The sequence below is a fragment of the Dromaius novaehollandiae genome, chromosome 2, assembly GCF_036370855.1.
Source record: "Dromaius novaehollandiae isolate bDroNov1 chromosome 2, bDroNov1.hap1, whole genome shotgun sequence".
Lineage (NCBI taxonomy): Eukaryota > Metazoa > Chordata > Aves > Casuariiformes > Dromaiidae > Dromaius > Dromaius novaehollandiae.
In genome coordinates, this window is record NC_088099.1 from 130,509,765 (window position 1) to 130,531,798 (window position 22,034).

A 22,034-nucleotide genomic window follows, 5' to 3' on the forward strand; every position below is an offset into this window, starting at 1 on the left:
AAGATGGATTTAAGGGATGTTAGCTTCTTTTCTAGCAGGAACAGTGTATGCATGTGCTTTTACAGCGCAGCGAGTTCAAAAGATTTTATCCAGCTTTCACTTCACCCTAAGAACTTAGTCAATTGTTAAGGTCGCATTGTCAGGGCCCTGCACCGCCAGCGGCTCCCCCTTGCTGGTGTCAGGGGCTGCCAGTGGGGCAGGACCGGGTCTCGCCACCAGGGTCCCTCCTTCTGTCTCGAGGGAGCAGAGTACCAGGGGGTGGCTGGGGCAGCCCCAGCCCCACGGGGACATCAGGCACTGCTGCGGGGACAGGCAGGCGCATACAGGCCAGGGACAGGGTTGGGGTGAGGGTCAGAGGGCCCACAGCTGGGCAGGGGCAGGGCTGTGGCGGGGCTGCAGCTGGTACAGCTGCGATGTCCAGGGGCAGCGACTGACGGCTCCAGGCTGGGCTGCGATGGGGCTGGGGCTGGAGGGTGGTCAGGGACAGGGAGGGCTGGGGGAGTCCCCAGGGCCCTGATAGTCATATCCTACAATAAAGTGTATTATTGCTTATACCAAAACATTGGACTTGAATTCCAAAGCTATTCTGTATATAGGAAAACTGTTGACCTGAGAGGTCTGGATGGGGATTGAGATGTAAGTTTTGAAGTGTCCAAACTCCAGTGGGTGAGAAGGCTTTTCAAGCCTGGAAAAAAAACCCAACTCTCTTTATATATGAATGTCACTTTACATTCAAACTCAAAATTGGCTGCTGCAAACTTGACCAGATGTTCCCAGTGAGTTTGGGAGCTCTCGATAGCTTGCTTGCGACTCTGGAAGTGGCAGCCTCCAGATGCCGGTGCATTTGCTGCCAGCATGGGGGACACTGCCACCCGTGGGTGGGCTTGCTGGGGACTAGCTGGCTGCTGTGGATTGCGCTGGTATGGGCAGCAGCTCTCCTGCTGTCTCCAAAGCAACTAGAGTTGCTCAGCTGAGCAGGACCCAGCTCCCATCTATTTTAAAATGCAAAGCAGACTAAGGCAGAACAGCCTTGGGAAATGAAGATGTGAGGCTAAAACGTGCAAAGGCAAGAGGCTGCCTTGCTACACAGGCCTATTCTGTATTCAGGCAAATAAAATAGAGAAGAGACCAGATGAACTAGGGAATAAGGGAGAGAGCTATAGAAGTAGAGCTTTAAGAATTAAAGACAGGCAATAATGGACAGGCAAGTGTTTTTTATTATATGGTAATATCATTGCGAAGTAGAAGACCAACCTCCTTGTGTTCTGAAACAAACAAAAGCATTGAGCATTGTTTGGGGTTTGGACTTCTCTCTTTTTTTTTTTTAATGATAATCTATTCCAGAGTGAGCTCTAGCCTTGGCTCTGTGTACTATAGGTCTGGTGTTCATAAGAACTTCCGTTTGTTTCAGTAGAAGGTGGCCCTGAATGCCTTTGTCTCTTACCTAAAGATAATCAGGCTGACTACAGAGATGGACAGTACTGGTGGCCTCTGACTAACCCTGTGCTCACAGGATTGGAGCTCTAGCTCCCAATTAATAAGTCACAGAGAAGTGTCTGGGTCTGCACTGTGATAGAAAACCCAGCAACAGATATTTGCTACAAGTAACAGTCAGGTTCCAGTGGAGTCCCATTAACTTCAAGCCTTCCTCAGCTGAAAAGGTCCAGAAAAAAGCCCCTGACCATGGAAATATTAGAGAAATGTGGAGGAGTAGGGAAGGAATAGGAGCCGTGAAAATAAGTGGAGCTGATTAGGGGGAACTACTTTGAAGGCAACCTGCAAAGGCGAACGAATCTAATGCAACCCAGAATTTGGTCTGCAGCAAAAGATTAAATAAAAGAATTTGTTAGTCTAGGTTTTAAAAAGACTACATAGGATCTAATTATACATTAAAATGTGTCACTAAATATTACAAACTGGAAAGAAAGGGACTCTGTTATGTGTAATTGCTATGAAGAAAGCACTAGATTTTAGCCACAAGTGATATGCTGTAAATTTATTTATCAGACATAAATACATATTTATCCAAAGTTAAGTAGTCCCTCATAGAAACAGAGAAGCAAAATTTACAGACTTTTTTAAAAAGTACAATTAAATATGCATATGTGTTAATTAAGAACATTTAACCCCTCTTTGTTAGGTATGTGTTGTGAGAAGGGAAGCACAATTCAGATATCAGATTACCCAGACTGCCAATTTAGGATTTTATTCTTGTTTCAAAAATCTGAAACATGGTTCACAGGCTGCTATTCAAATTAACATTAAAAGTAGATTCTGTTTCAGTTTTATGGGAAACGGGTGAGGATTCACATTACATCTGACTTGACTTTCTTCTCTCTAAGAAATGCTGCCTCTTGATCCATGTTAAAGAAGATGTATTACCTTGAAATGTCATTCATACATTTTCAGAAAAAAATGTGCAAAACATGTAACATTAAGATGCACTATTCTTTGCTTCTGTTGCAAAATTTGTATTTTAAATCTCAAAGATTAGAAGATTCAAGGAATTTAATTTTAAAATGTCAAGAAGCAAGTGTTGATTGTACTTCTTCATGAGAAAATATTCTAAGAGCCCAGGAACTACTATAAGGGAAAAGTCGATCAAGATCAAGTGCATCCCCTTAGGGGATTGGTCTAATCTGGGGGCCTCATATCAGGGTACAAGAAGCCATCCCTTTGGAAGTACAGTAACCCCACCACCACCTTCATTCTCACATCTTCAAAAGCATAGTGGTCCTCCTTAGCAAAAAAGGGAAAATTGACATACGTTGACCTGATTCAGCAGACTTGCATCTCAAATGTGAAATGTGGCATTCTCTTCAGGCTCTCCAGGCTGTTACATTTTAGAAATATTTAAGATTTGTACAGCTTCCTCAAAGTATTTCTGTTCTTTGAGCGTGGGCCAGCTTACATTGCATTGCACATACTCACATTTCTTTAATGTGAGATTGTTGTGGGGTTTTCTCCTGAATTAGCAGTGCTACCAACATACTGTCTGCCTCCTCTGGGACACAACCTAGCATAAAGTCTTTGCTGCAAAAGTGTTCAGAACTACATCTGAGCTTTCTGGACTTGATCAAGGTGGCTTGATAAGTTTGGTCCAAGCACTGACCCTGCTAGACCACCCACAACAGTTCCCTCACCCCTAACCACAGGCTCACTGGAAAGGAGTTGTATATTAGAGGAATCTAAACCTGCAACTCGAAAGCTCTGCTTATACTGCAACACTGCATCGTCCCTTAAAGATGGGCCATAATAGATGTCTTATCTTAGGAGAAGCCCAAATCTGAAAGGCATTCTCAGTGCACTCTTCATACTTGAAATATGAGAAGTGTGTCTGAAAGTCAAAATTCTGAAATGTATGTGTCCTATGATCCCAATTATGTGAGTCCCCAAATTATCCAAGGGCATGTGTTTACACTTCATCTTGCACCCACAGAGCAGACAGACAACCCCAGACAAAGAAGTTAAAGGGCTGAGGGCAGATCTGTTTTTTAAAGCTGACATTGATATTGATTGCTGCCAAAACAAGGCCTGAATTCTGTCTTTTCACTCCACAATAATGAGCTAAGAGAGAGACAGACTGTCCCAGGAGCAAAATGGCAACACTTACTCCACCATTCTGCACTTGAGACTGATTTATGACTCACCTTGTGGGATGCGTACTGCCAATTAGCTGGCCATCAGGCTTGCAACCATGCCCCAGAGACCAGTTTTTACCAGGAATTTTGCAGAGTTCAAGACCTCACATTCTTCTACTGGAATCTTTATGAAGTGTTTGACTCTAAAGACAGGATACCTAAAATAACAGAGCAGGCACATATACAGAACTGTAGAAGGATGATTGTGTGATCAGAGCTAAGGTCCAAGCGGGAGACCAAGGTAGTGTTAATGTTTAAAGGGTTGGCTCTCATCCTCTGCTGTGCAGGCTACGTGGCTATAAGGCCATAAAGCTATAAGTATTCTGAATTTAAGAACTGTGAAAGCCAATGTAGCATTTCTGCTCATTCTGCAAAATTCCACAGTGTGTGTCCTGATGGACAAAACATCTGTGATATGCTACATCATCGATCAGAGAATCATTCATTCAATCATTCCTTCCAATGCTGAAGTCCACACTGTCAGGAAAAAAGCTTCAAGGTCTGGGTGACTTCAGCGTATTGCTGAATTATATCAAAACTGTTAAGCTTTTAGGGTTCGGAAAAATTATTTCCCTTTGCTATCCATAATGACTGAGCCTCAAAATACTGGCTTCTTTCCCCTTTTGATTACAAGCTTCAGACATCAGTTTTTCATCCACTTCATAAATACTGTGATATCAGGGGTCTTTAAGATAGTTATGTGGAGCAACACACTAGTGTTTGTTAAATGTTATATGCTTGACCTGTCACTTCTCAATTGACTTAAGTCTTTTGGACAGAAGCAGCTGAAACACCACATTCCCACAATCCAATATTAATTTAAAGAATTCTCATCACCGCTACATTTAGTGGTTCTCTAAGACAACATAGTTAGTTCATTTCCCATTTTATGCTTTCCATCTCCATTTTTTTGGAGTTCTCCAAAACACAGGTTTTGAACTAAAAAGGAAAGAAAGCAAGGACTTGACTGTCCCTCCCTATATACCATATCAGAATGCCATTCCTGTTCCTGGGGAAGGATATGCCACTACTCTTAATATCTTTGACTACTGTCTCTCAGATACCTGAAGAGCTTTGGAAATCACTTGAAACATTCAAAACTGAATCCCTTGTGTCGGAGGGATGCAAGGCCAAACCAAAAGACTGTACCTATAGCTTTTTCCCTTCACCGTTTAGGGATACGTTCCTCCTTTCCAAGGTCTGTTCCCTTTAGGTGATACTCTTTGGCTCACATTGTTTTGATTTGAAATGTTTTGCTGTTCTTTAAACTACTGTGTCTTCTTGCTGTATGAAGTCTTCGTTTCTGGGTTTTCCCTCTGTACATCCAAGTTTTTAGTTCACCCTTGTTTTAGGAAGGTGTCTTGACCCCCTGCAGTCTCCTACACAGCTGCCAGTGATTATGGCACTGTGAAGACTAGGCTCTTTTCACCTCAAAGGACCAGTCACCTGGTGACAGACCTCTCCAAAAATGCTTTGCAGCTCTTTCAGTAAACATAGTACAATTATTAGAGCTTAATTTTTATTGCTTGTCAGCCTCTGGTCCCTGCAGCTGTCTTTTTAGCTGCCTAACCTCAGGAAAAAATTGATTTCTCTGAGTGCTCCCTATATATCCATTATCTGTAGGCAAAATCCATGTCTCATCCTCCAGCGTCTGTATTTGAAACACTCAGCCTCACTTACCATTAGCTAACTCTTTCTTTTCTATCAGGACCTTCTGCCTGGAGCGCTAATTGGTATTTCTCCGTCAGAGAGATCACATATTTCAGTCTTTTCACTCGATACTTCATTCATCAGCCTTTCAACAGCAAGAGGTGCTGGTGCAAATTCAGAATCTGTTCCAGTGTTACGATTTTTCTCTTCTTCCACATACTGTTCCTGGCATGCCAGGCATTATAAGTTTACATGACGTAATCACACTGGTCTGTATCTGGTTTCTGCTCAACCTCCTCTCTCCACTCCACAACTGGTTCAATCCTGACTGACTTCTGCTATTTCAGCAGCCATCTTATACGGCCCGCTCTGCATTACTGAGTCTCCTCAGCACATCCTTGCTACTGAAGACAGAGTTTACTAATGTAAGCCATTCATAAGGGTAAGGAAAATGAAGTAACAGTCAACACTACCAATATGCTTTTCCAGGACTGGGCTCTTAGTTGTGATTTTTTTTTTTTTTAATTGATAAATCCTAAATCAATGCCAAAAAGGTGGAATGCAGTACCATGATATCACCACAATGAGGCATGTGATGCATTGTTTTACAAAGAGCTGAGGCAAACCCTCTTTATGCTCTACAGTATTTCTTTCTCTTTTGGTCCATGGTGGATTTTTCCAGGTTCTGTTCAAAAGTAAAGATGTTTAGAGAAGGTTCTTTCCTTTGACATGATATCTCCACTATTGCAAAAAATGATTAAAATGATTTCCAGTTTTCTTTTTCCAAAAGGAAATAAATGTTATGCTATTTCTGTTGTGCGCTTTCAACTACTCATCTGCATCCTCCTGAAAACACACAATCTTAAGAAGGTAAAAATTACTTCCATTTTGTTTTTAGCTATTCATTTTTTTCACACTGTGAATCCATTTTGATAAAAATAAAGGTAACCCTACAGCTGTGTTGTGCCTGTAGGAGAAGTTCTTCAATGACACTTGCTAGCGCAAACTCCTGTGTAAGTATTAATCACTAGGAAATTCAAATACTACCCTGTGACAGCTTTTAAGCTGTTGGGTGTGTTTCTCTTCAATGTATGAAGAGAATTCACGTCATTGCTCAAAGACGTTACTGGCCCCAGAGAAATTCTGCTTCATGTTTTGACAGTCCAGTTTTGTCCGATGGTGCCGAGTAAGTAGGACTTCAGTAAAAACTACTGATATGCAGAAGCTCTACTTAGCATGAAAAAGGACTGTGAAAGAAAATTCCTTGTTGGACAATTTAGCTATTTCAGAAACTGTATTAGAGGCAATTTTTTTGCATCTTAATTATTTAACTGAGTCTCAATAATTTAATTAAATGATGCATTCAAGTACATTATGTTTGTTTGCCTTCAATAAATACTGCCTGGACTAACATAAGTAGGAGGTAAGGAGGTGAGAAGTAGGAGGTGACTGCAGCCAGCTCCTTCCCCTCAAGACACCGCACTGGTTTGGGTGGTCCCAGCCATTCACAACCTTCCTGGACCAGGTGGTTGTTTCTCTAGCATGTCAGCCATACTGAGTCCCTCTCCCTCTTCTCTACTTCAACATCCACTCCGTTCTTGTCTTTAGTACTGGTGCAAGCAAGCTCTTGGGATCCTGGAGGTCCTTCTCCTCTTTAGACTCTTTTTATGGGCTCTCTTCTGAGGGTTACAAAGTAGATGTGACGCACTCTGTCGTTTTTCCCAGCTGTTGATTCTGGGTTCCTGCTGTGGGAAATGCTTTCAGTATATTCCCAAAGGAGCAGGAAGATTTTGCTTGGAAAAAAAATTTCAGAGACAGTTCAAGCTTCAAGCTTGAAAATTTGGCCCTTTGTTTTAAGATACCTGTTTTAGATACTCAGTTGCATCTTACCCCCAAATAGTAGGCTTACTATTCTGCTTGTGATTTGGGTGCCAGAGCAGGACACTAGATTTAAAAGCAAAAATGGAGATCAAAAAATGTATTACTTCCAGCTACAGAAATATAGCTACTAACCTACCAAATTGATAAAGTAGCCATGAAGGCCTGAATGGCAACTCATAGTACCATCCTGCTAAAATGTAAAGTACACAGAAAATAAAACATTATATGTTACTCTCAAGAAGGATATTTTAACTCATGTTTGCATAAATAGCTAGAAGAGTTAATCCTGTTTTATCAGAAGCTGTTTTATGTTATTTCTGGTAAAACAGCAATGGAGTCAATGCACTGTGCTAAAATAGTAACTAATTAATTCAGTGTGAATGTTTAATTCAAAACCAGAAACAGCAGAAGCTGATTGTTACCCTAAATTTAATAATAATGAAGTGTGGGACAACAAATCATTATTAATCTGAACTACAGTTTTAGAGTTTCTTTCAAGCCCGTCTCCTTGCTTTGTCCTTCTCAGTCAGCTCCCTTCCTTTATGAAAAGCACAACTGCATCCTAAAGCCATTTTAAACTCTTGTGTTTTATTGCCTTGGCACTTTACAGCATAGCTCTTTTGCTTACTTCGTCCCCCAAATTAAATTTCCAATGGAGCAGATCCTCAGCCAGCCCAGGCTTGCCTAGCTCTACCAACAACCACTGTCCTTTGCTTATCCAGATGATTCAGCCCCCTCTTATTAAACACTGGTTGTTCCCCCATCCCCCAGGCAGATTGCTTGCATGTTGTTGGCAGGGTTCCTGTATCATCTGTTCATTCACTAATAAAACTATTCAGCATTTATTGGGCTAGTCTGGCTCTCTGTGCATTCAGCAGCAAAGCGGCTATTGATTGCATGATGGGGAAGCAGAATCAGGCTGTACAAAGTAGCATTACTTTGTATTCTGAAAGCTCTGTGCAAACGACCATGCAGTTAATTCACTAATGGGTTATATGCATGTTGCTTGTGTCATAGAGAAGAGAAAAGGTTTCAACGCTGGGGGGGGGGGTTTCCATGTGATCATTGTCTGGAAGATTTAAGAGTCACATCACAAAGGGCAAGACGTGTGTTATGCTCCAGCAATGACACACCTTAGTAACAGTAAGGCACAGTGCCAGAGACCTCACTCTTAAGGGTGAGAAGATTATACAACCTTTGTTGTGTTATTACATATATCAAATAAAATTGTCAGATGAAAACATAGTATAAAGGACGAAGTATTTCCAACAGAAAGCATCTGTATGGTCTCACTTACACCGGCTGATATCATTAACACTCTTGCTTTCCATGAATGAGAGCGCCGCACCAGATCCATTATACTTTAAATGAAATTGTACTCTAAAAGAGTAACAAAATTATGAAGATAAAACATATATGCTTTAAAGAACAGAAAAGAATCATTGATGTAATTGGGTTTAAATCAATTTTAAAATTTAAAATTTCCAAGAGTGTTACCATGGGACTGTAATGCCTTCCAAAGTCTCTCATAGTATTTCTTCAAAGATAGCAGGCATTAAAATAACACTAAGTGGCTTTAAAAAGTGAAAGGACACTTGACATTTTGCAATATGTGTTTTATTTTGTTTTTTGAAGGTGGTACTTTTAAAAATTTACCTAACAAAAATAAGAGTGATTTAGAGAGGTTATTATTTTAGCATTCCAGGTTGTAGTACAGAATATAACTTTCAATGTAACAAAATGCATAACTACAGATGTAACTTGCAGCCAAAGAATGACATACATAAAAACAGATACAAGCACGTATGTCAATCTCATTATCTATGATACATAAATACCTACTACAGAGACACAACCTGAGCTGTATTTTTTCATACTGTGTAAAAAGAGAAAAGCATTAAAAGTCAAGGAAGCAGTGTGTAGGGACTTATTTCCTCCCCAACCAAATTACTTCTCCCTGAAATATGCATGATAAAAATGCTCATTTCCTTTGGCTCATATTTTGGACCATATCTGTTTTCACTGCAATAACAAAGTCTTACAGATTTAACATCTACACTTATCATATAGACTGTGAATCCTGTGAAGATTTAAGTGCATGGCTAATTTAATGCACAGAGTAGTCATAGTTACTTCAGTTCTGCATGTGGAACAGTAATGAAATAGAGCCCTTGTTTCCATGGCCATTATTTTCGAGTAACCATAGCTTTCAGTTTTGAAAAAATTACTTTTTACTATAGCAGCAGTTCTCTGAATACCAGTACTTGCATCCAAATGCATTTATAGCCTTGATGTGGTTTCCTAATAAAAGTAAATAGAATTGAGATGCAATACCATTCCAGCTAGGAATCTCTGGGAATTTTTAGCTCATGGGCCAAGAGACCTGTGACGTGCATATTGGCGGAGGACTTTTTTCCCTCAAAAGCCTGGTCTCTTCCTCTTCTCCCCTGTGGTAACCCCCTTCCCTTTTCCAGCAGCTTGTCTGCCTCTGCAGTGCTTCACGCCATGCTGGCCCTGCTGCTGCGTCTCTCATTTCATTCTGCGCTGAGCCCCCATAGCCCTCGATTTCTCATCTTCCCCTCCTCTTGCGTGACTGAAAGGAAAGGTGTGCTGAATGTGGTGTACCGCCAGGTGACCCAACAGTTATGCACAGGGCTGAAGCACTGCATTGGCTCTGCAAAAGTGTCTGGAGCGGCTGCACTTGCAGAGCCGTGCATTGTGAGGGAAGTCGAGGGCTAGAAATACTGCAGAACAGAATAGGTGTAATTACAGCATCTGGAGAAGAGGAGCCAGCCCCAGGTATGCCTTTGAACCCAGTGTCACTGTGTTACACTTCCCAGCAGTCAGGTGAAGCACTTCGTTCCCCACTTTATAGAATCAAGACTTAAACTTCGAAGGATGCAAGTTTAATGCCCAGCTTTGACAAGGGGCTGTTTTTGCTACAGCACAGGGAGTCCAAGCTTTCTGCACATGGTAAAGGAGCATCTGTGGTACCAGCAATCAGAAATGGTGAGGAACATCTAGTTTACTTCAGTTCTGCAAGATGTAGAATAGCAAAAGATTATTTTCCCTGTCTAGACCTCCTTTGTTATACTTGAACTTCTGCAAATTGCAGGATTTTCTAAATTATAAAGGAATAAGCTACCTGTATTGTTGAATTTGAGTGTAATAAATTACTTGGAATACAACAAAAGCTTGCTTCATGTGAGCCTTTAATCCCTTTAGACATACTTTGACCTCAGCAGATCATCACCTGGTGGAAACAATAGCACTCCTTTGACTTATGGGAGATAAACATGTCTCTTCAGCTAAAAATATGTTACACTGACTTTCAGCTCCAATGTCAGGCTACACTGTGTATACACTTGTTTCTATATAAAATTGTATTCTCTTGGCTATTGAAAGTAACTGAGAATTGGAGAGAATAAGGTCTTTTGAAACACCTTCTTTCACATGTTCACATGCTACCTTTAGTCACATATACGGGACAATATCAGTCCTTCAGTTACAGCTCTGTGAATGTCAGTGATGCAGTAAGATCAGGCCTCTATACTGCCAAAGGTTGTCTTAGCTGGTCATGATACTTAATTTGGAAATTATTTTTGTTATGGAAACTACTTTCCACTCTAGGCTCTTCAGACATATGAGACTGATCCTGCCATGAGAAAGATGCTAACTCAGCTGTATTTTTATATCATGCCTGTATTTAACGTGGATGGATATCATTTTAGCTGGACAAATGTAAGTAGTATCAGTAGTGTTCCTCAAAAATTGTTCAGACAGGAAAGACTGTATGGTTATTACATAATTCAAAAGTAACTTTCCATATAATCTGGTCTATTACTTTGTGTCATGCAAAATAGAAGTAAATTAATTCAGTTAAAATATTGTACCGAATATGGTTACTGGGGTAGTTTGTTATGTGTGCAAACAGATTTTGCAAAATATATAATAACTATTATATAATAGTTTAAATAACTATTTTAAAATTATGATTAGGATCGATTTTGGAGAAAAACACGATCAAAGAACTCAAGGTTTCGGTGTCATGGTGTTGATGCTAATCGCAACTGGAAAGTGAAATGGTGCGGTAAGTCTGGAAATACCTTGGTCCGCCAGGTCAGATTACCCTGTATTTAATTATCCAACACACTAAGTAGGTTAGCGTGAAGTGTTCCCTTTTCCATAGGTAAAATTGAAGCTACCTTCCCCATAATGCTACAAGCCAGGCTTCGAATTGTCCTCCTAGCTTCTAAAAGAGAAACCAAATGCCTTGAACTTAGGAATACCACCTCTCATCACATGTGAAAGCTTTCCTGGGAAGTGTGGCAAAAGTGAAGACTAGACAAGTAGAAATTGCACAAAAGCTATTTTGTATTTCTGGAATCGTGCAGATCATTTGAAGCACATTTCAGAATTTATCTGACTTTAAGAAACATTTTAAGCTTTTTTTTAAATTCATCACGTCTCTGAAATGGCATTAGCTATGGAAACTTCAGATTTGTTTTTCAGCATCGTAGAGAAATGTCAGAGAATATTTTAAGGCCATTATTATCAGAGATTTAATAAAGAAAAAATGATATACTTCTGTGTGTGTGGAGATGAGCTTTTGAACTCCCAGTACTTCTGCAAATACTTATCATGGAAGTTGACCTCAATTTTGTGTATAGAATGCAGCAATGGTGAAATACTAGCAGAAGATAGAAATGGATCCATTAAATAAAGAATGATATTTTATTAACTGTTACAGCAATATGGTATAACTCTCACACAGAAGGTTCTGGTGTAGTAGCAAGTAGTAGCACTTCATTGTGAAACTATTCTTTATGCTTCTGGTTATTACTGCCTTATATTCCTGGTTCTTCTGCTGACCTGCTCTCCAAGCTTGAACAAGTTCCCTCAGCCCTCTGTGCAGCTGTTTCCTCCTTCAGCATCTCTCTGCCTTGTCTGTTTACATTATAAACTTATAAAGGCAGAAACTGTGTTCTCATAGTGCTAGTGCAACAGCCCTCCCTTCCGGCCATCCCTCTCCCATGGGAAGTCTTTGATTTTACCTTTAAGTAGTGTTTTGAAAATGTGAAGGATAAAAATAAGTGTGAATATTCTGCCTGGGGTGACTATAAATGAGATGGGAGAAAACAGAAACACACACAAAAAAAGCAATACAGTAAGCACCTGTAACTTACGCTTCTAGTTTTTATCAACTCATGGTAAAAAGATACAGAAGCAGTTAGAGAAAGCCTGTGTTAGACAAGAATCCCTCCAATACAGAAGATAGTCCCAGGGCTGCTATCATGACCTTTGAGGCAATTTTATGCTGGGAAAATAATCTAAAACTGAACCAAAGTCCTGCATCACTGCTACTATCTTAAGATTATAAATCAGAACTGCAGATATTTTGAGCACATACATTTATTGCGCAGAAGATGGCCACTTGTTCCCCAGACACTGTATTAAAACACAAATCCTCTTTACTCAGTCCTGAAAGATGCTTGTGTATTTTGGAGCAAAACATGTATTTTCTAGGCTGAGTGAAACTACCAATGCACACATGTACACACACACACACACACATATTGTGTGTTGTGATCCACTATTTGTTGCATGTCTCCACTGCACTAAATGTGAAAGACAGGTCCCCACCCCAGGTGTTAAAAATGGAAATTTATTCAAGGTTGCTCATCATCTCACCAAGCACATGCTCTGCTTCTCAAACTGGACTCTGGACTCCATCTGATTCTCTGTTAAAATGGAAATGCACAGAAGTTTAATATTTTGCCAGAGAATAAAGAGCTCTTTCATGGGCGCCTGGTGCTCAGAAGCTCCTCGCCCTGGGCCCCATGTTCTCATTAATCTGACACTAAATGAGGCAGAGGAGAATCTGGATCATATCACACTTTGAGGCTTGTATAATCATGATGCATGTAAAATTTTATACTGTGCATGCTTGTAAAAACCTTTTAATTCAGTTCAGTCACACTTACTGTTTGCGGACAAAGCTTGAAGTTCACTGCAGGGCTTGCAGGCAGGTGTGCTGTGGCAGAGTCTGGCTCCAGCAAAGCAGTCGAGTGCTAGCTGCAGCCAGCTATTTGATAGAGGTAATGCTGCATCCCTTCTGCTTTCCTCCTTCCTTCCAATGTAGGACTTTGATGTGAGTTTTATGATGTTGCTTCTGTATTCTCTAGGGGCTGAGAAAAAAGGGATATATCACTGATTATGGTAGCTTTCATTCTGCAGCCTTCTGTGTTCAAAATAGTGCACAGTAACTGCATGCAGACCAAGGTGAATACTGATTGCAAGATCTCCAGGATAGAGATGCTCCTTATAATATATGTATGTGCAGTAAGTAGAGCAATGGTTTAATGTTCATTAAATAAATAGCAATTTTTAAGCCAATAATGAGACACTTAGAACTGGATCATTTCATGGGGCAAATCCAGTTAAGGGGGCAGTCCCCAAGGAAGCAGGGGGGGAAGTAAAATTTCCAACACATCCGCATCACGCACTGAGGACAGTACCACACACTGGCAGTACCAGAGGCTGCAAGGAAGTTTGAGGCTTGGGCTCCAGCTCATCCATACTCCCACAGTCTTGCCGCCATTTCAAAGCAAACTTGGTTTTATCAGTCTCTGCACACTTTCTTTGTACATTTGATTGCATGAGGGATATTGGAAGATACTTGTTCCCCCGCAGTATGCTGCCAGGTACAAAAATAAGGCAGCATGTTGACTTCTGTAATTTCATTTTCTTCTCATGACTGTAACTTTGACATTTCACAGGAGTTGATATTTACTGTATCTTTTTTTTCCTTCTTGTGTTACTTTAAAAGACTTTCCAGTATGAAAATTGAGGATCTGCTTACATTATCCATGGGCACCATGGAAACTCTGGCTCTTCACTCCCAGCCAGCTTCACTTAAGAGAAAGCATTAACTACAGCTGGGATTGCCAGTGGCTCCATACAATAGACTGAACGGTTTAGAGCGTCTTTTCTTCACCAAAATTCACTAAATTGAGTTGATCTTTACCGTTGGGTCATTTTAAATTTAGCTTGTAGCTTGTTCATTAACAGTGGTGTTTATTTTTGTGATTCATGATGATACAACATTGTGACAGGAGATGAAGTACCCACCCCAAAAGCAAGAACTCTTGGAGGCTCTGTTAAATGGCTTTCCTTTAGCTATATTATCTGACAAGAAATTGAAGCAAGGTACTCTTGGGATTTGGATGACTTGATGGCCATCTGTCCTGCAGGGAGCAGACCATCTGCCCTCAATATTACCATTCCATATCCATTGCTATCTAAGCACTGATACCTTTTGAAATCCTCACTGGTGGCCGTTGAACGATAGCCTCCTGTTTTCATATTATACATGAGGCTGCAGTATGAAGTTCTTCCACTTTTTAATTTTTTTTCTGGCATCAGGCTGATTGCCTAACCCTGTTATAGTTCATATTATTATGTACTATCACAGTACACTGCTCATTTCTTATTATTTGGAGATGGGACTACTTACTCTACGGAGGAAAGCTAATAAAAGACTGCTTCTGTAAGTCCCTAATGACACCAGAGAATATCGCAACCTGACACCAGAGAATATCGCAACCAAGCCATTATTACTCTGTAGGTCAGTGTAAAACAGGTGGCATTTTGAAATCAGTGGATAAAAGATTACAATTGAGTTGCATAAATATTGTTCGTTTAAGCCCAGTCCATAAATGAGATGGTGGCTTAGATCCAGGATTGCTAAATGATAAAGGAGCCACTGCCCCATCTCCTTTTCTGAGTTTCGTCTTTCACTTCCTCATGGGGTATTACATGGAGCTCTCACTTCTGTAGCTTACTGCCACCTGAGCAGGTTGATGTGTTGAAAGAAATCCTCACAATTAAACTCCTGACCCAAGAGAAGAGTAAGCCTTGTGCAACCCTAGATGGTTTCTGTTTTAACTAACTGAGCAATCATCCCATGAGGCTTGTCATTTTTTTCCCATGAGGTTTACAAGAGTAAAAATAGGCAGTAGTTACGGACTATTTTCCTATTTTAAAGCAGTCTCTAAGGTAATGCATGATGAGGTTATCTGCCTGCCCTTGTAACCATCATTGCAGTAGCTACAACATTAACATGCTCTTAAGAGCCAGACTTGTCTTGGCAGTGACTAGTGAAAGAGGTATAGCTCTCTGATTTCAAATAAACCCACTGAGACCCCCTCAGCAGTTATAATAAAACCTCCATACTGGAATGCCATCAAAAAATGTGTCCCTCATATGGAAAGCTAGAGAAGAAAATACAATGAAGTCAAGCTGTCCTTTATCTGTTGGGTTAAAAATACGTTCCCTGAGGAGAACTGCCTGTAGCTGGCCAATTGGCAACTTGGTGTGTCTGTTAGATGAAAGAGTAGATTGCTATACTGAGGTCCCACTGGCTTATACTCATCAATCGGAAAAAAGCAATTTGTTTATTGCTTTTCATGCTTTTGCACACAGACCCACACAGGTTAAGCCAGAATTTGACACTTACAAATTCTCTGTGATAGCTCACCTCAGCTTTCTCTTTCAATTTGTAGATGAAGGTGCTTCAGTTCACCCATGTGATGACACCTACTGTGGTCCCTTTCCTGAGTCTGAACCTGAAGTAAAGGCTGTTGCTCATTTTCTTCGCAAACATCGCAAACAAATAAAAGCCTATTTGTCCTTCCATGCCTATGCACAGATGCTGCTATACCCCTACTCTTACAAGTATGCAACTATTCCAAACTTCAGCTGTGTGGTAAGTATATTAGCACTTGGGAGAATATGCATCTCTATTTTTTATTTTTGATACACTTTGATTTGAGAGGAGACTTGTTTCTCTGATACTTTGCATATATTTAATACAGAGCAGAATTTATTCTGGATCCACTTACGATTTCATTTCTGGTTACACAACTGTCACTCCAAGTGAATCAGCAGTAATTTGATTAAATTAGCTTTCCGTCCATCCATCCCTGTAAATTATTTCATAGGATAAATCCTTGGGTTTTAATTGCAGTATTTTATGTAATTAACATAAATAACAAAATAATGGGAATTATGTAGCTAAGTCCTTGGGCATCTAGCTGAAATTCTGTCCGTTCATGCTCAGAACTTCAGCCTAAATACTAGAAGCACGAAGAAGGTCTTCTTCAATTTTATGAACAAAACAGAAGTGAAATGGTTTATTAAAAGATGTCTCAATTAAAAGAGAAATCTAGTAAATTTCTCCAAAAGTAAAGTTGCTATTGCTTTATGTGTCACCCTGCTCAGCATAGGTTTTTTGCCCCTTTGAGCCAAGCAATTAACCTAAGGTGTTTTGAAGATTTTGTCTATTAGGAGAATAAATTGGTAATAGTCTGGTTTTTGATGCAAGCCTATCTATTTACAAAGAATATACACATTTCATATATTCCATGCTCATCCAAAAGCAGGAGAGCTATTTCCTCTGCTCACAGTTTGAGGTCTGTTTTCAGTCAGCATCATAAAACTCTCCCTTTAGCCTGTTCTCTTAGGGAAATGTTTCTGAAGCTTCACTTTCTCTCCGTTCCTGCTCACACACACATATTGCACCAGGCATTAGCAAGCCACTTTCTTTGGCCCTGGGTCCCTGTCCAAAATTTCTGGCTCTCATTTTGGCCTTGAATATTGCAGTGACTCTTAACTTTCTAGTTTCAGCTAGTTTGCTCCAAAAAGAAGCATCTTAGGTTTATCCCAGGCAGAGTAAATGATGTTGTTAGTCCCTGGAGCTTCACTGCAGTTTCACTTGGCTGTCATCTCAGGAGGCCAAACAGCCAGCACTGCACAAACTGAGCTCTCTTTCTTGGTTTATTTCTGTTAAGAAACTTCATTTCACCAGCTACTAAAAATGAGCTGCCTGATGTCATTCTTGGGAAATAGAGCAAACCGGAAGTCAACAAAGCGACCAGAGCAGCTAAAAATGTGAGACTTGTGGAGGCTGGCAACGCAGTCCTGCACTGTACATAACGTGCCATTCAGCACATCCTCACAGCAAATAAAGCCACGAACCCACTACTTATTCTCCCTTCTCCACACTCTCTTGGGGAGGTGGCAAAGGGATAAAGTGAACTGCTGACTACTACTCACAAAAGAAAAAGTAGATTGGGAATTTGAAACCACAGGGTCTCACTTCTTCAAAGACCAGCGGGTGCTGGGGAAAAATCAGCAAATTCTCTGCAGGAAGATGATTGTTTGGTATCTCTGTGAAAATACCCAGAGTAATGTTAGACAACATTGTGTGAGGAAATTCATTCTAAGGAAAAAGAATCTCAAATTGATGGTTTTCACACATACCAGTAAATTTTTAATACTTGTTCTTGTAGCTTGAGAGTTATTTCCATTTTGAGATGGAGAGGAACTGCCCCTCAGCACACACACTCTACCTTTCCATCCAAAGCTTTTAGACAAAAGGAACTCAGTTTTTGATGAATGGTAGGTGTTCCCAGCATTTGTAAGACCTTGGATCTCTCGGTCAGCATCAGAAGGAGTGGAGCAGAGACCTAAAGCGACAAAGAAAGACAACAGCACTGGACAAATGAAAGTCAAATCGCGATTCTAAATAGTCTGCTGATATTTTGGACTTTATACTTCTTTTTATTGCAGTGGGGCAAAAAGAAACTGAAGCAATTTTCTGTTGTTAAGAAAGTTCATTCTGGGAGTTAGAGTGAAAATGAATGGTATACTGTTGCTTATTTACTTGTGCATTTTCATATTTGCCTACAGCTGAAGGCTCCATCACCTGGTGGTTTCTAAATGCATAATCTTCAATATTTGAAGTGTCAGTCATGGTCACTTAAACTGAGGTTCCAGTTCTCCAGTTCTCATGGAGAATTATAGTGAGCTGAAAAGCAGCAGTCTCTGTTTCCTGCTGATGATAGAGCAAGCTTCGCTGGTCCACATGGATTGTGCTGAGTGGACAACTGTAAGATCCACAAGCACAGCAGATGATTAATGTTTACTGTTAATAGGGGGTCACAATTAATCCTAAGCAAAAGGAAGGATGCTTGTGTCTGGGTCACAATGTACTAATGAGCTGTCAGTTACCATTTCAATTAAAGTGTTCAATTATTCATAGTTGCTTTGAAACTGGAGAGCTGTGTGCTGATCACAACATGCATATTCTGTTCTGATTTAGGCACAGGTCTCTTATTAGCACTCTCCTGAAATCTGTTCTTTTAAGATACTTAAATGAAATTGTACTTTTAGATTGAAGTAAACAGCAGAAATACTCACCCACCCAGAGGGTTTTAAATTTCACTTACTGTTCATTCCTTTTCTTCCTGTAAAGTCATTTGTCTCAGTGTTTACAGTGACCTCATATGGCATGACCAATTTTGTATATCTCTTTGTAAAAGTCTGATAATATATGTCAAGCTTTCTCCTTGAGGGTATTCAAAGAGTGGTTGCCTAGCTTTATTCAGATCAGATCTGCACTGGGTATGATGCAGGTCAGAATTGTCCCCCTTTTTGGGTATGTAACTTCAACAGTTGAAGCAAGCAGCATCCCTCAGGATTAAGACCAGCATGTTCACAATGCCCAGGGATGCCTTCCTATCTGCCAGACATGTCCTTCGGTCACTCCCCGCTGACCTTTGCATGGTTGCTGCCTTTGCACAGAGCTCAGTACTATTGTGCTGTATTCAAAAAGGCATTGCCAAAATATTTTTTCAAAATGTTTTCATCAGGATTTGGGTTTTTCGTCTCATTGCTGTGTGATGTGTAACTTATATATGCGGAATCTTTTCCTTCCTCATTATGTTTTCCTTTCCATGATACATCTCCTGGGACATTGCTGCCCAGTCGCTCTCAGTTCCCTCAGCTGAGCCCTGCTTGCACTCAGTGCACTACCTGTGGTCAGGCCTTCCCAACTCCACACCATGCCTCCAGGATCCTAAGTGCCAGGCACAACTGCTTGCCAACTTTCTGTTGACCAAATCTGCTACTCGGGGTTTTAGTGCCGGCAATGGACAACAGCCCTGGGCCATGGCTGGAGCTTCTCACTCCCAGAGGCCCTGTGAGGCAGTTTTCCCACCGCCATGGCTCATTCTGCCACCCCTCCACTCTCACACAGTCTGACACGTCCCACCCCGTTGTGCATCTTGTATGTCATGACTTGCACAAGTTGAGCCATCTGCATGCGTAAGAGGAAGAATAGACCCAAGTGACAGCATTTCCCCCTTCCTTAGACCTCCTACCACCTCCTCATGTTTGGTGCTAGGATAAGTGAGAAGTTACCTTTCTATGTCAACTTACTCCCACATCCAAACCCTGCAGAAGTTCCCAACAGCAATAACTGTTTCTACCAGTTGCTGTCATCATGCAGTCTCTCATGGAGATGATAAGAGGAGAAGAGACAAGCTGAAACTGTCAGGCTGGAGTCTCTGACAATATCATCCCTGCGCTGAGAAACAACAGAGGCGACGGCAACAAGCAAACAAATCTAATGGTGTCTAATGAATTTTTACAGTGGGGTAGAAAATTGTTCTTCCATTGGGAAGTGATTTCTCAGTGTAAAAAAACTGCCCAAAGCCATACTGCATGACCAGTAAGTGAAAAAGAACTCTCTTTTTTTTTTTCTTCCCCTTTCTTTAGCATCTTTACTAGAGCTGAAACAGATCCACAATGGGAACACCTGCACTGCTCAAGCCAAAGGCTAGCCAGAATCCTCATTCTTGGAGGATTCCACTCCAAATGAGTGGAAGCTTAGTGAAAGAGTATAAATGGAAAGGCAAATATAGAGTAATCCTTCCCCAGTGCACTTAGCTAGTGTCTGCTGAACAACAATGTAAGGACCAAGTTCACAAAAACTTGCATGAACTGAATCCTACAGCTCTTCAGTTGACTAAAATAAAATAAACATTACAGTTTCAGAAGAAAGCTCAAAGTCCAGCACTTTCAGCTTCTGATAGTGGTCATTTACTGGCTCTGTATAGGGAGATTTCTTTGTGTTACTCTAGATATTCTCTGTATCACTGTACATTCTCTGGGAATCTTTCCTGGACAAATCCTGGATCATAGCCTTTCTTTTTCTTCTGACTGTGTGCATCTTTTCTCTTTGTTTGCAAGAGGTAACTCCGAATTTGTGGTAGGCCCAGCTCTCCGCACCCAGTTTCACAGACTGCCATGGACCTGCTAAACAGACTGCATTGCTATGGATCCTGATGCACTGTATACCGTATCGAAACTGCAGTTCTGCAGTAGAGGAGAGTGTTCTCCAAGTCTACATCGTCTGGTCCCAGGGAAAACTGAAGCAGCAATGAACACTCACCAACCCATCAGGGATTCAGGAGTGGGATTAGCTCCTTCCTTCTTCCCACTGTGCTCACTGACCACTGTGGGATGCACCCAGTAGATAATTTCTCCTCCACAACAAGCCCAATAGAGATGAGGTTTAGTGGACTGGGACATACATCCACTGTTTTTGGAGGAAAGCAGTCGCATGGCTTTTAAACTGCACAAAAAGATAATTTTGTCTCACTGTCTCATTATGACCTATATTTGGTGTTGCAATAGATGCAATATATACCAGTAATTCCAGCTATTTAATGGATGATCATTCACAGTGCAGCAGGCTTCTTTATGCCATGAAAATACTGAGTCAAACTTTTAGTACTAGGGAATTGCTGTCAGTAAAAATAAATAATGTATTCATCCCTTAAAATCATTTTAAATTAGCTTCCGCAGACTTGTGGAACACAGCATTGCATCAAAAGTAAATGATCTGTAGCTCAGGTTCCAATTCTATTACAGCATTTAATGCAAAATCTAATTTATGGATTTGTTTTTCTCCCACTCACAGGAATCTGCAGCCTATAATGCTGTTAACGCTCTTCAGTCAGCTTATGGGATAAGATACAGATACGGTCCTGCATCTAGCACTTTGTGTGAGTTTCCCTCTGACTCAAATGTGTGACTTTGACCTACCTGCAGTTAAGAAGGGGATTGCCTTTATTATGACAAAGGAAGCAAATACTGTTTAAAGTGAACTTTGTTCCAGCTGTGGATGGTGAGGAAGTCAGAAGAGGAAGTTTTGTAACTGATTCAGTCAGTTGATTGCAGTAACATTCAGTCAACTGATGCAATAAGGGAGATTAATATGCAATGCATTTGAAGGGGGAAATCTAGCAAACAACATGTCCGGAACATACCAAAACAGAACAGAAGACCTTAAAAAGCATATCTTTACCAGATGCTGTAAATGCATTACTACAATATGAAATATATGGGACAAAAGAGTTCAAAGAAGGTTTCACTTTTCACCTCTACTTTGCCTCTCCTGTGCATTCGTGATAGCTACAGCTATGCATAGAGCTCATTCTAAAATTTAAGAGGATCACTTTAAAACCTAGGTTTCAAATGTCTCAGTGTCTAGCTGATGATAAATGACAGCAACAGTATCTTTATTCAGACATCTTCCATTTTTCAAAGGGTGATTTCAAATACGTTTTCCCCTATAGCAAAATATCTTTAAAATATGGCTCTTAAATATGTTACAGCATTTGTCAGCTCAGCTTTCCATGCTGTTTGGGTGGATGTGAGCCCATATGAGGCCCAAAGTCTCTCAGTAAGGATAAGGCAAATTGAAAAAGTGAGAGGCTTAAGTAAATTGCAAGATTTTTCACAAGTAATCTCCTGCTTCTCTTTTGCCGTTGTTGAAGATAGCTGTGTTTTGGTTAAAGAGCTCTATGTGCCACGCTTTATTGTGGGCCTCCGTCCCACAGTCATCATCTTGTGCTTATTACAACAGTTAGTCGCTATTTCAAAAGAACAGCAGTGCAAATTAATGTTAGACTTGTACAGAAGAAAACAGGCCACGTGAGAGATATCTAAATA

The 22,034-nt window shown here is 40.6% G+C and overlaps 1 protein-coding gene across 6 annotated transcripts in view; it reads left to right on the top strand.

Moving 5' to 3' along the window:
- CPA6 (carboxypeptidase A6) overlaps positions 1 to 22,034 on the top strand; it is an 84,836-nt gene that overhangs the window by 60,701 nt on the left and 2,101 nt on the right. For 5 of the 6 annotated variants that reach the window (XM_064507427.1, XM_064507428.1, XM_026115239.2 and 2 more), the window contains 4 exons: positions 10,803 to 10,913; positions 11,172 to 11,262; positions 15,737 to 15,939; positions 21,001 to 21,085. In XM_064507427.1, the coding sequence (XP_064363497.1) occupies positions 10,803 to 10,913; positions 11,172 to 11,262; positions 15,737 to 15,939; positions 21,001 to 21,085 (490 nt within the window). The other variant, XM_064507429.1, reaches the window with a different exon arrangement.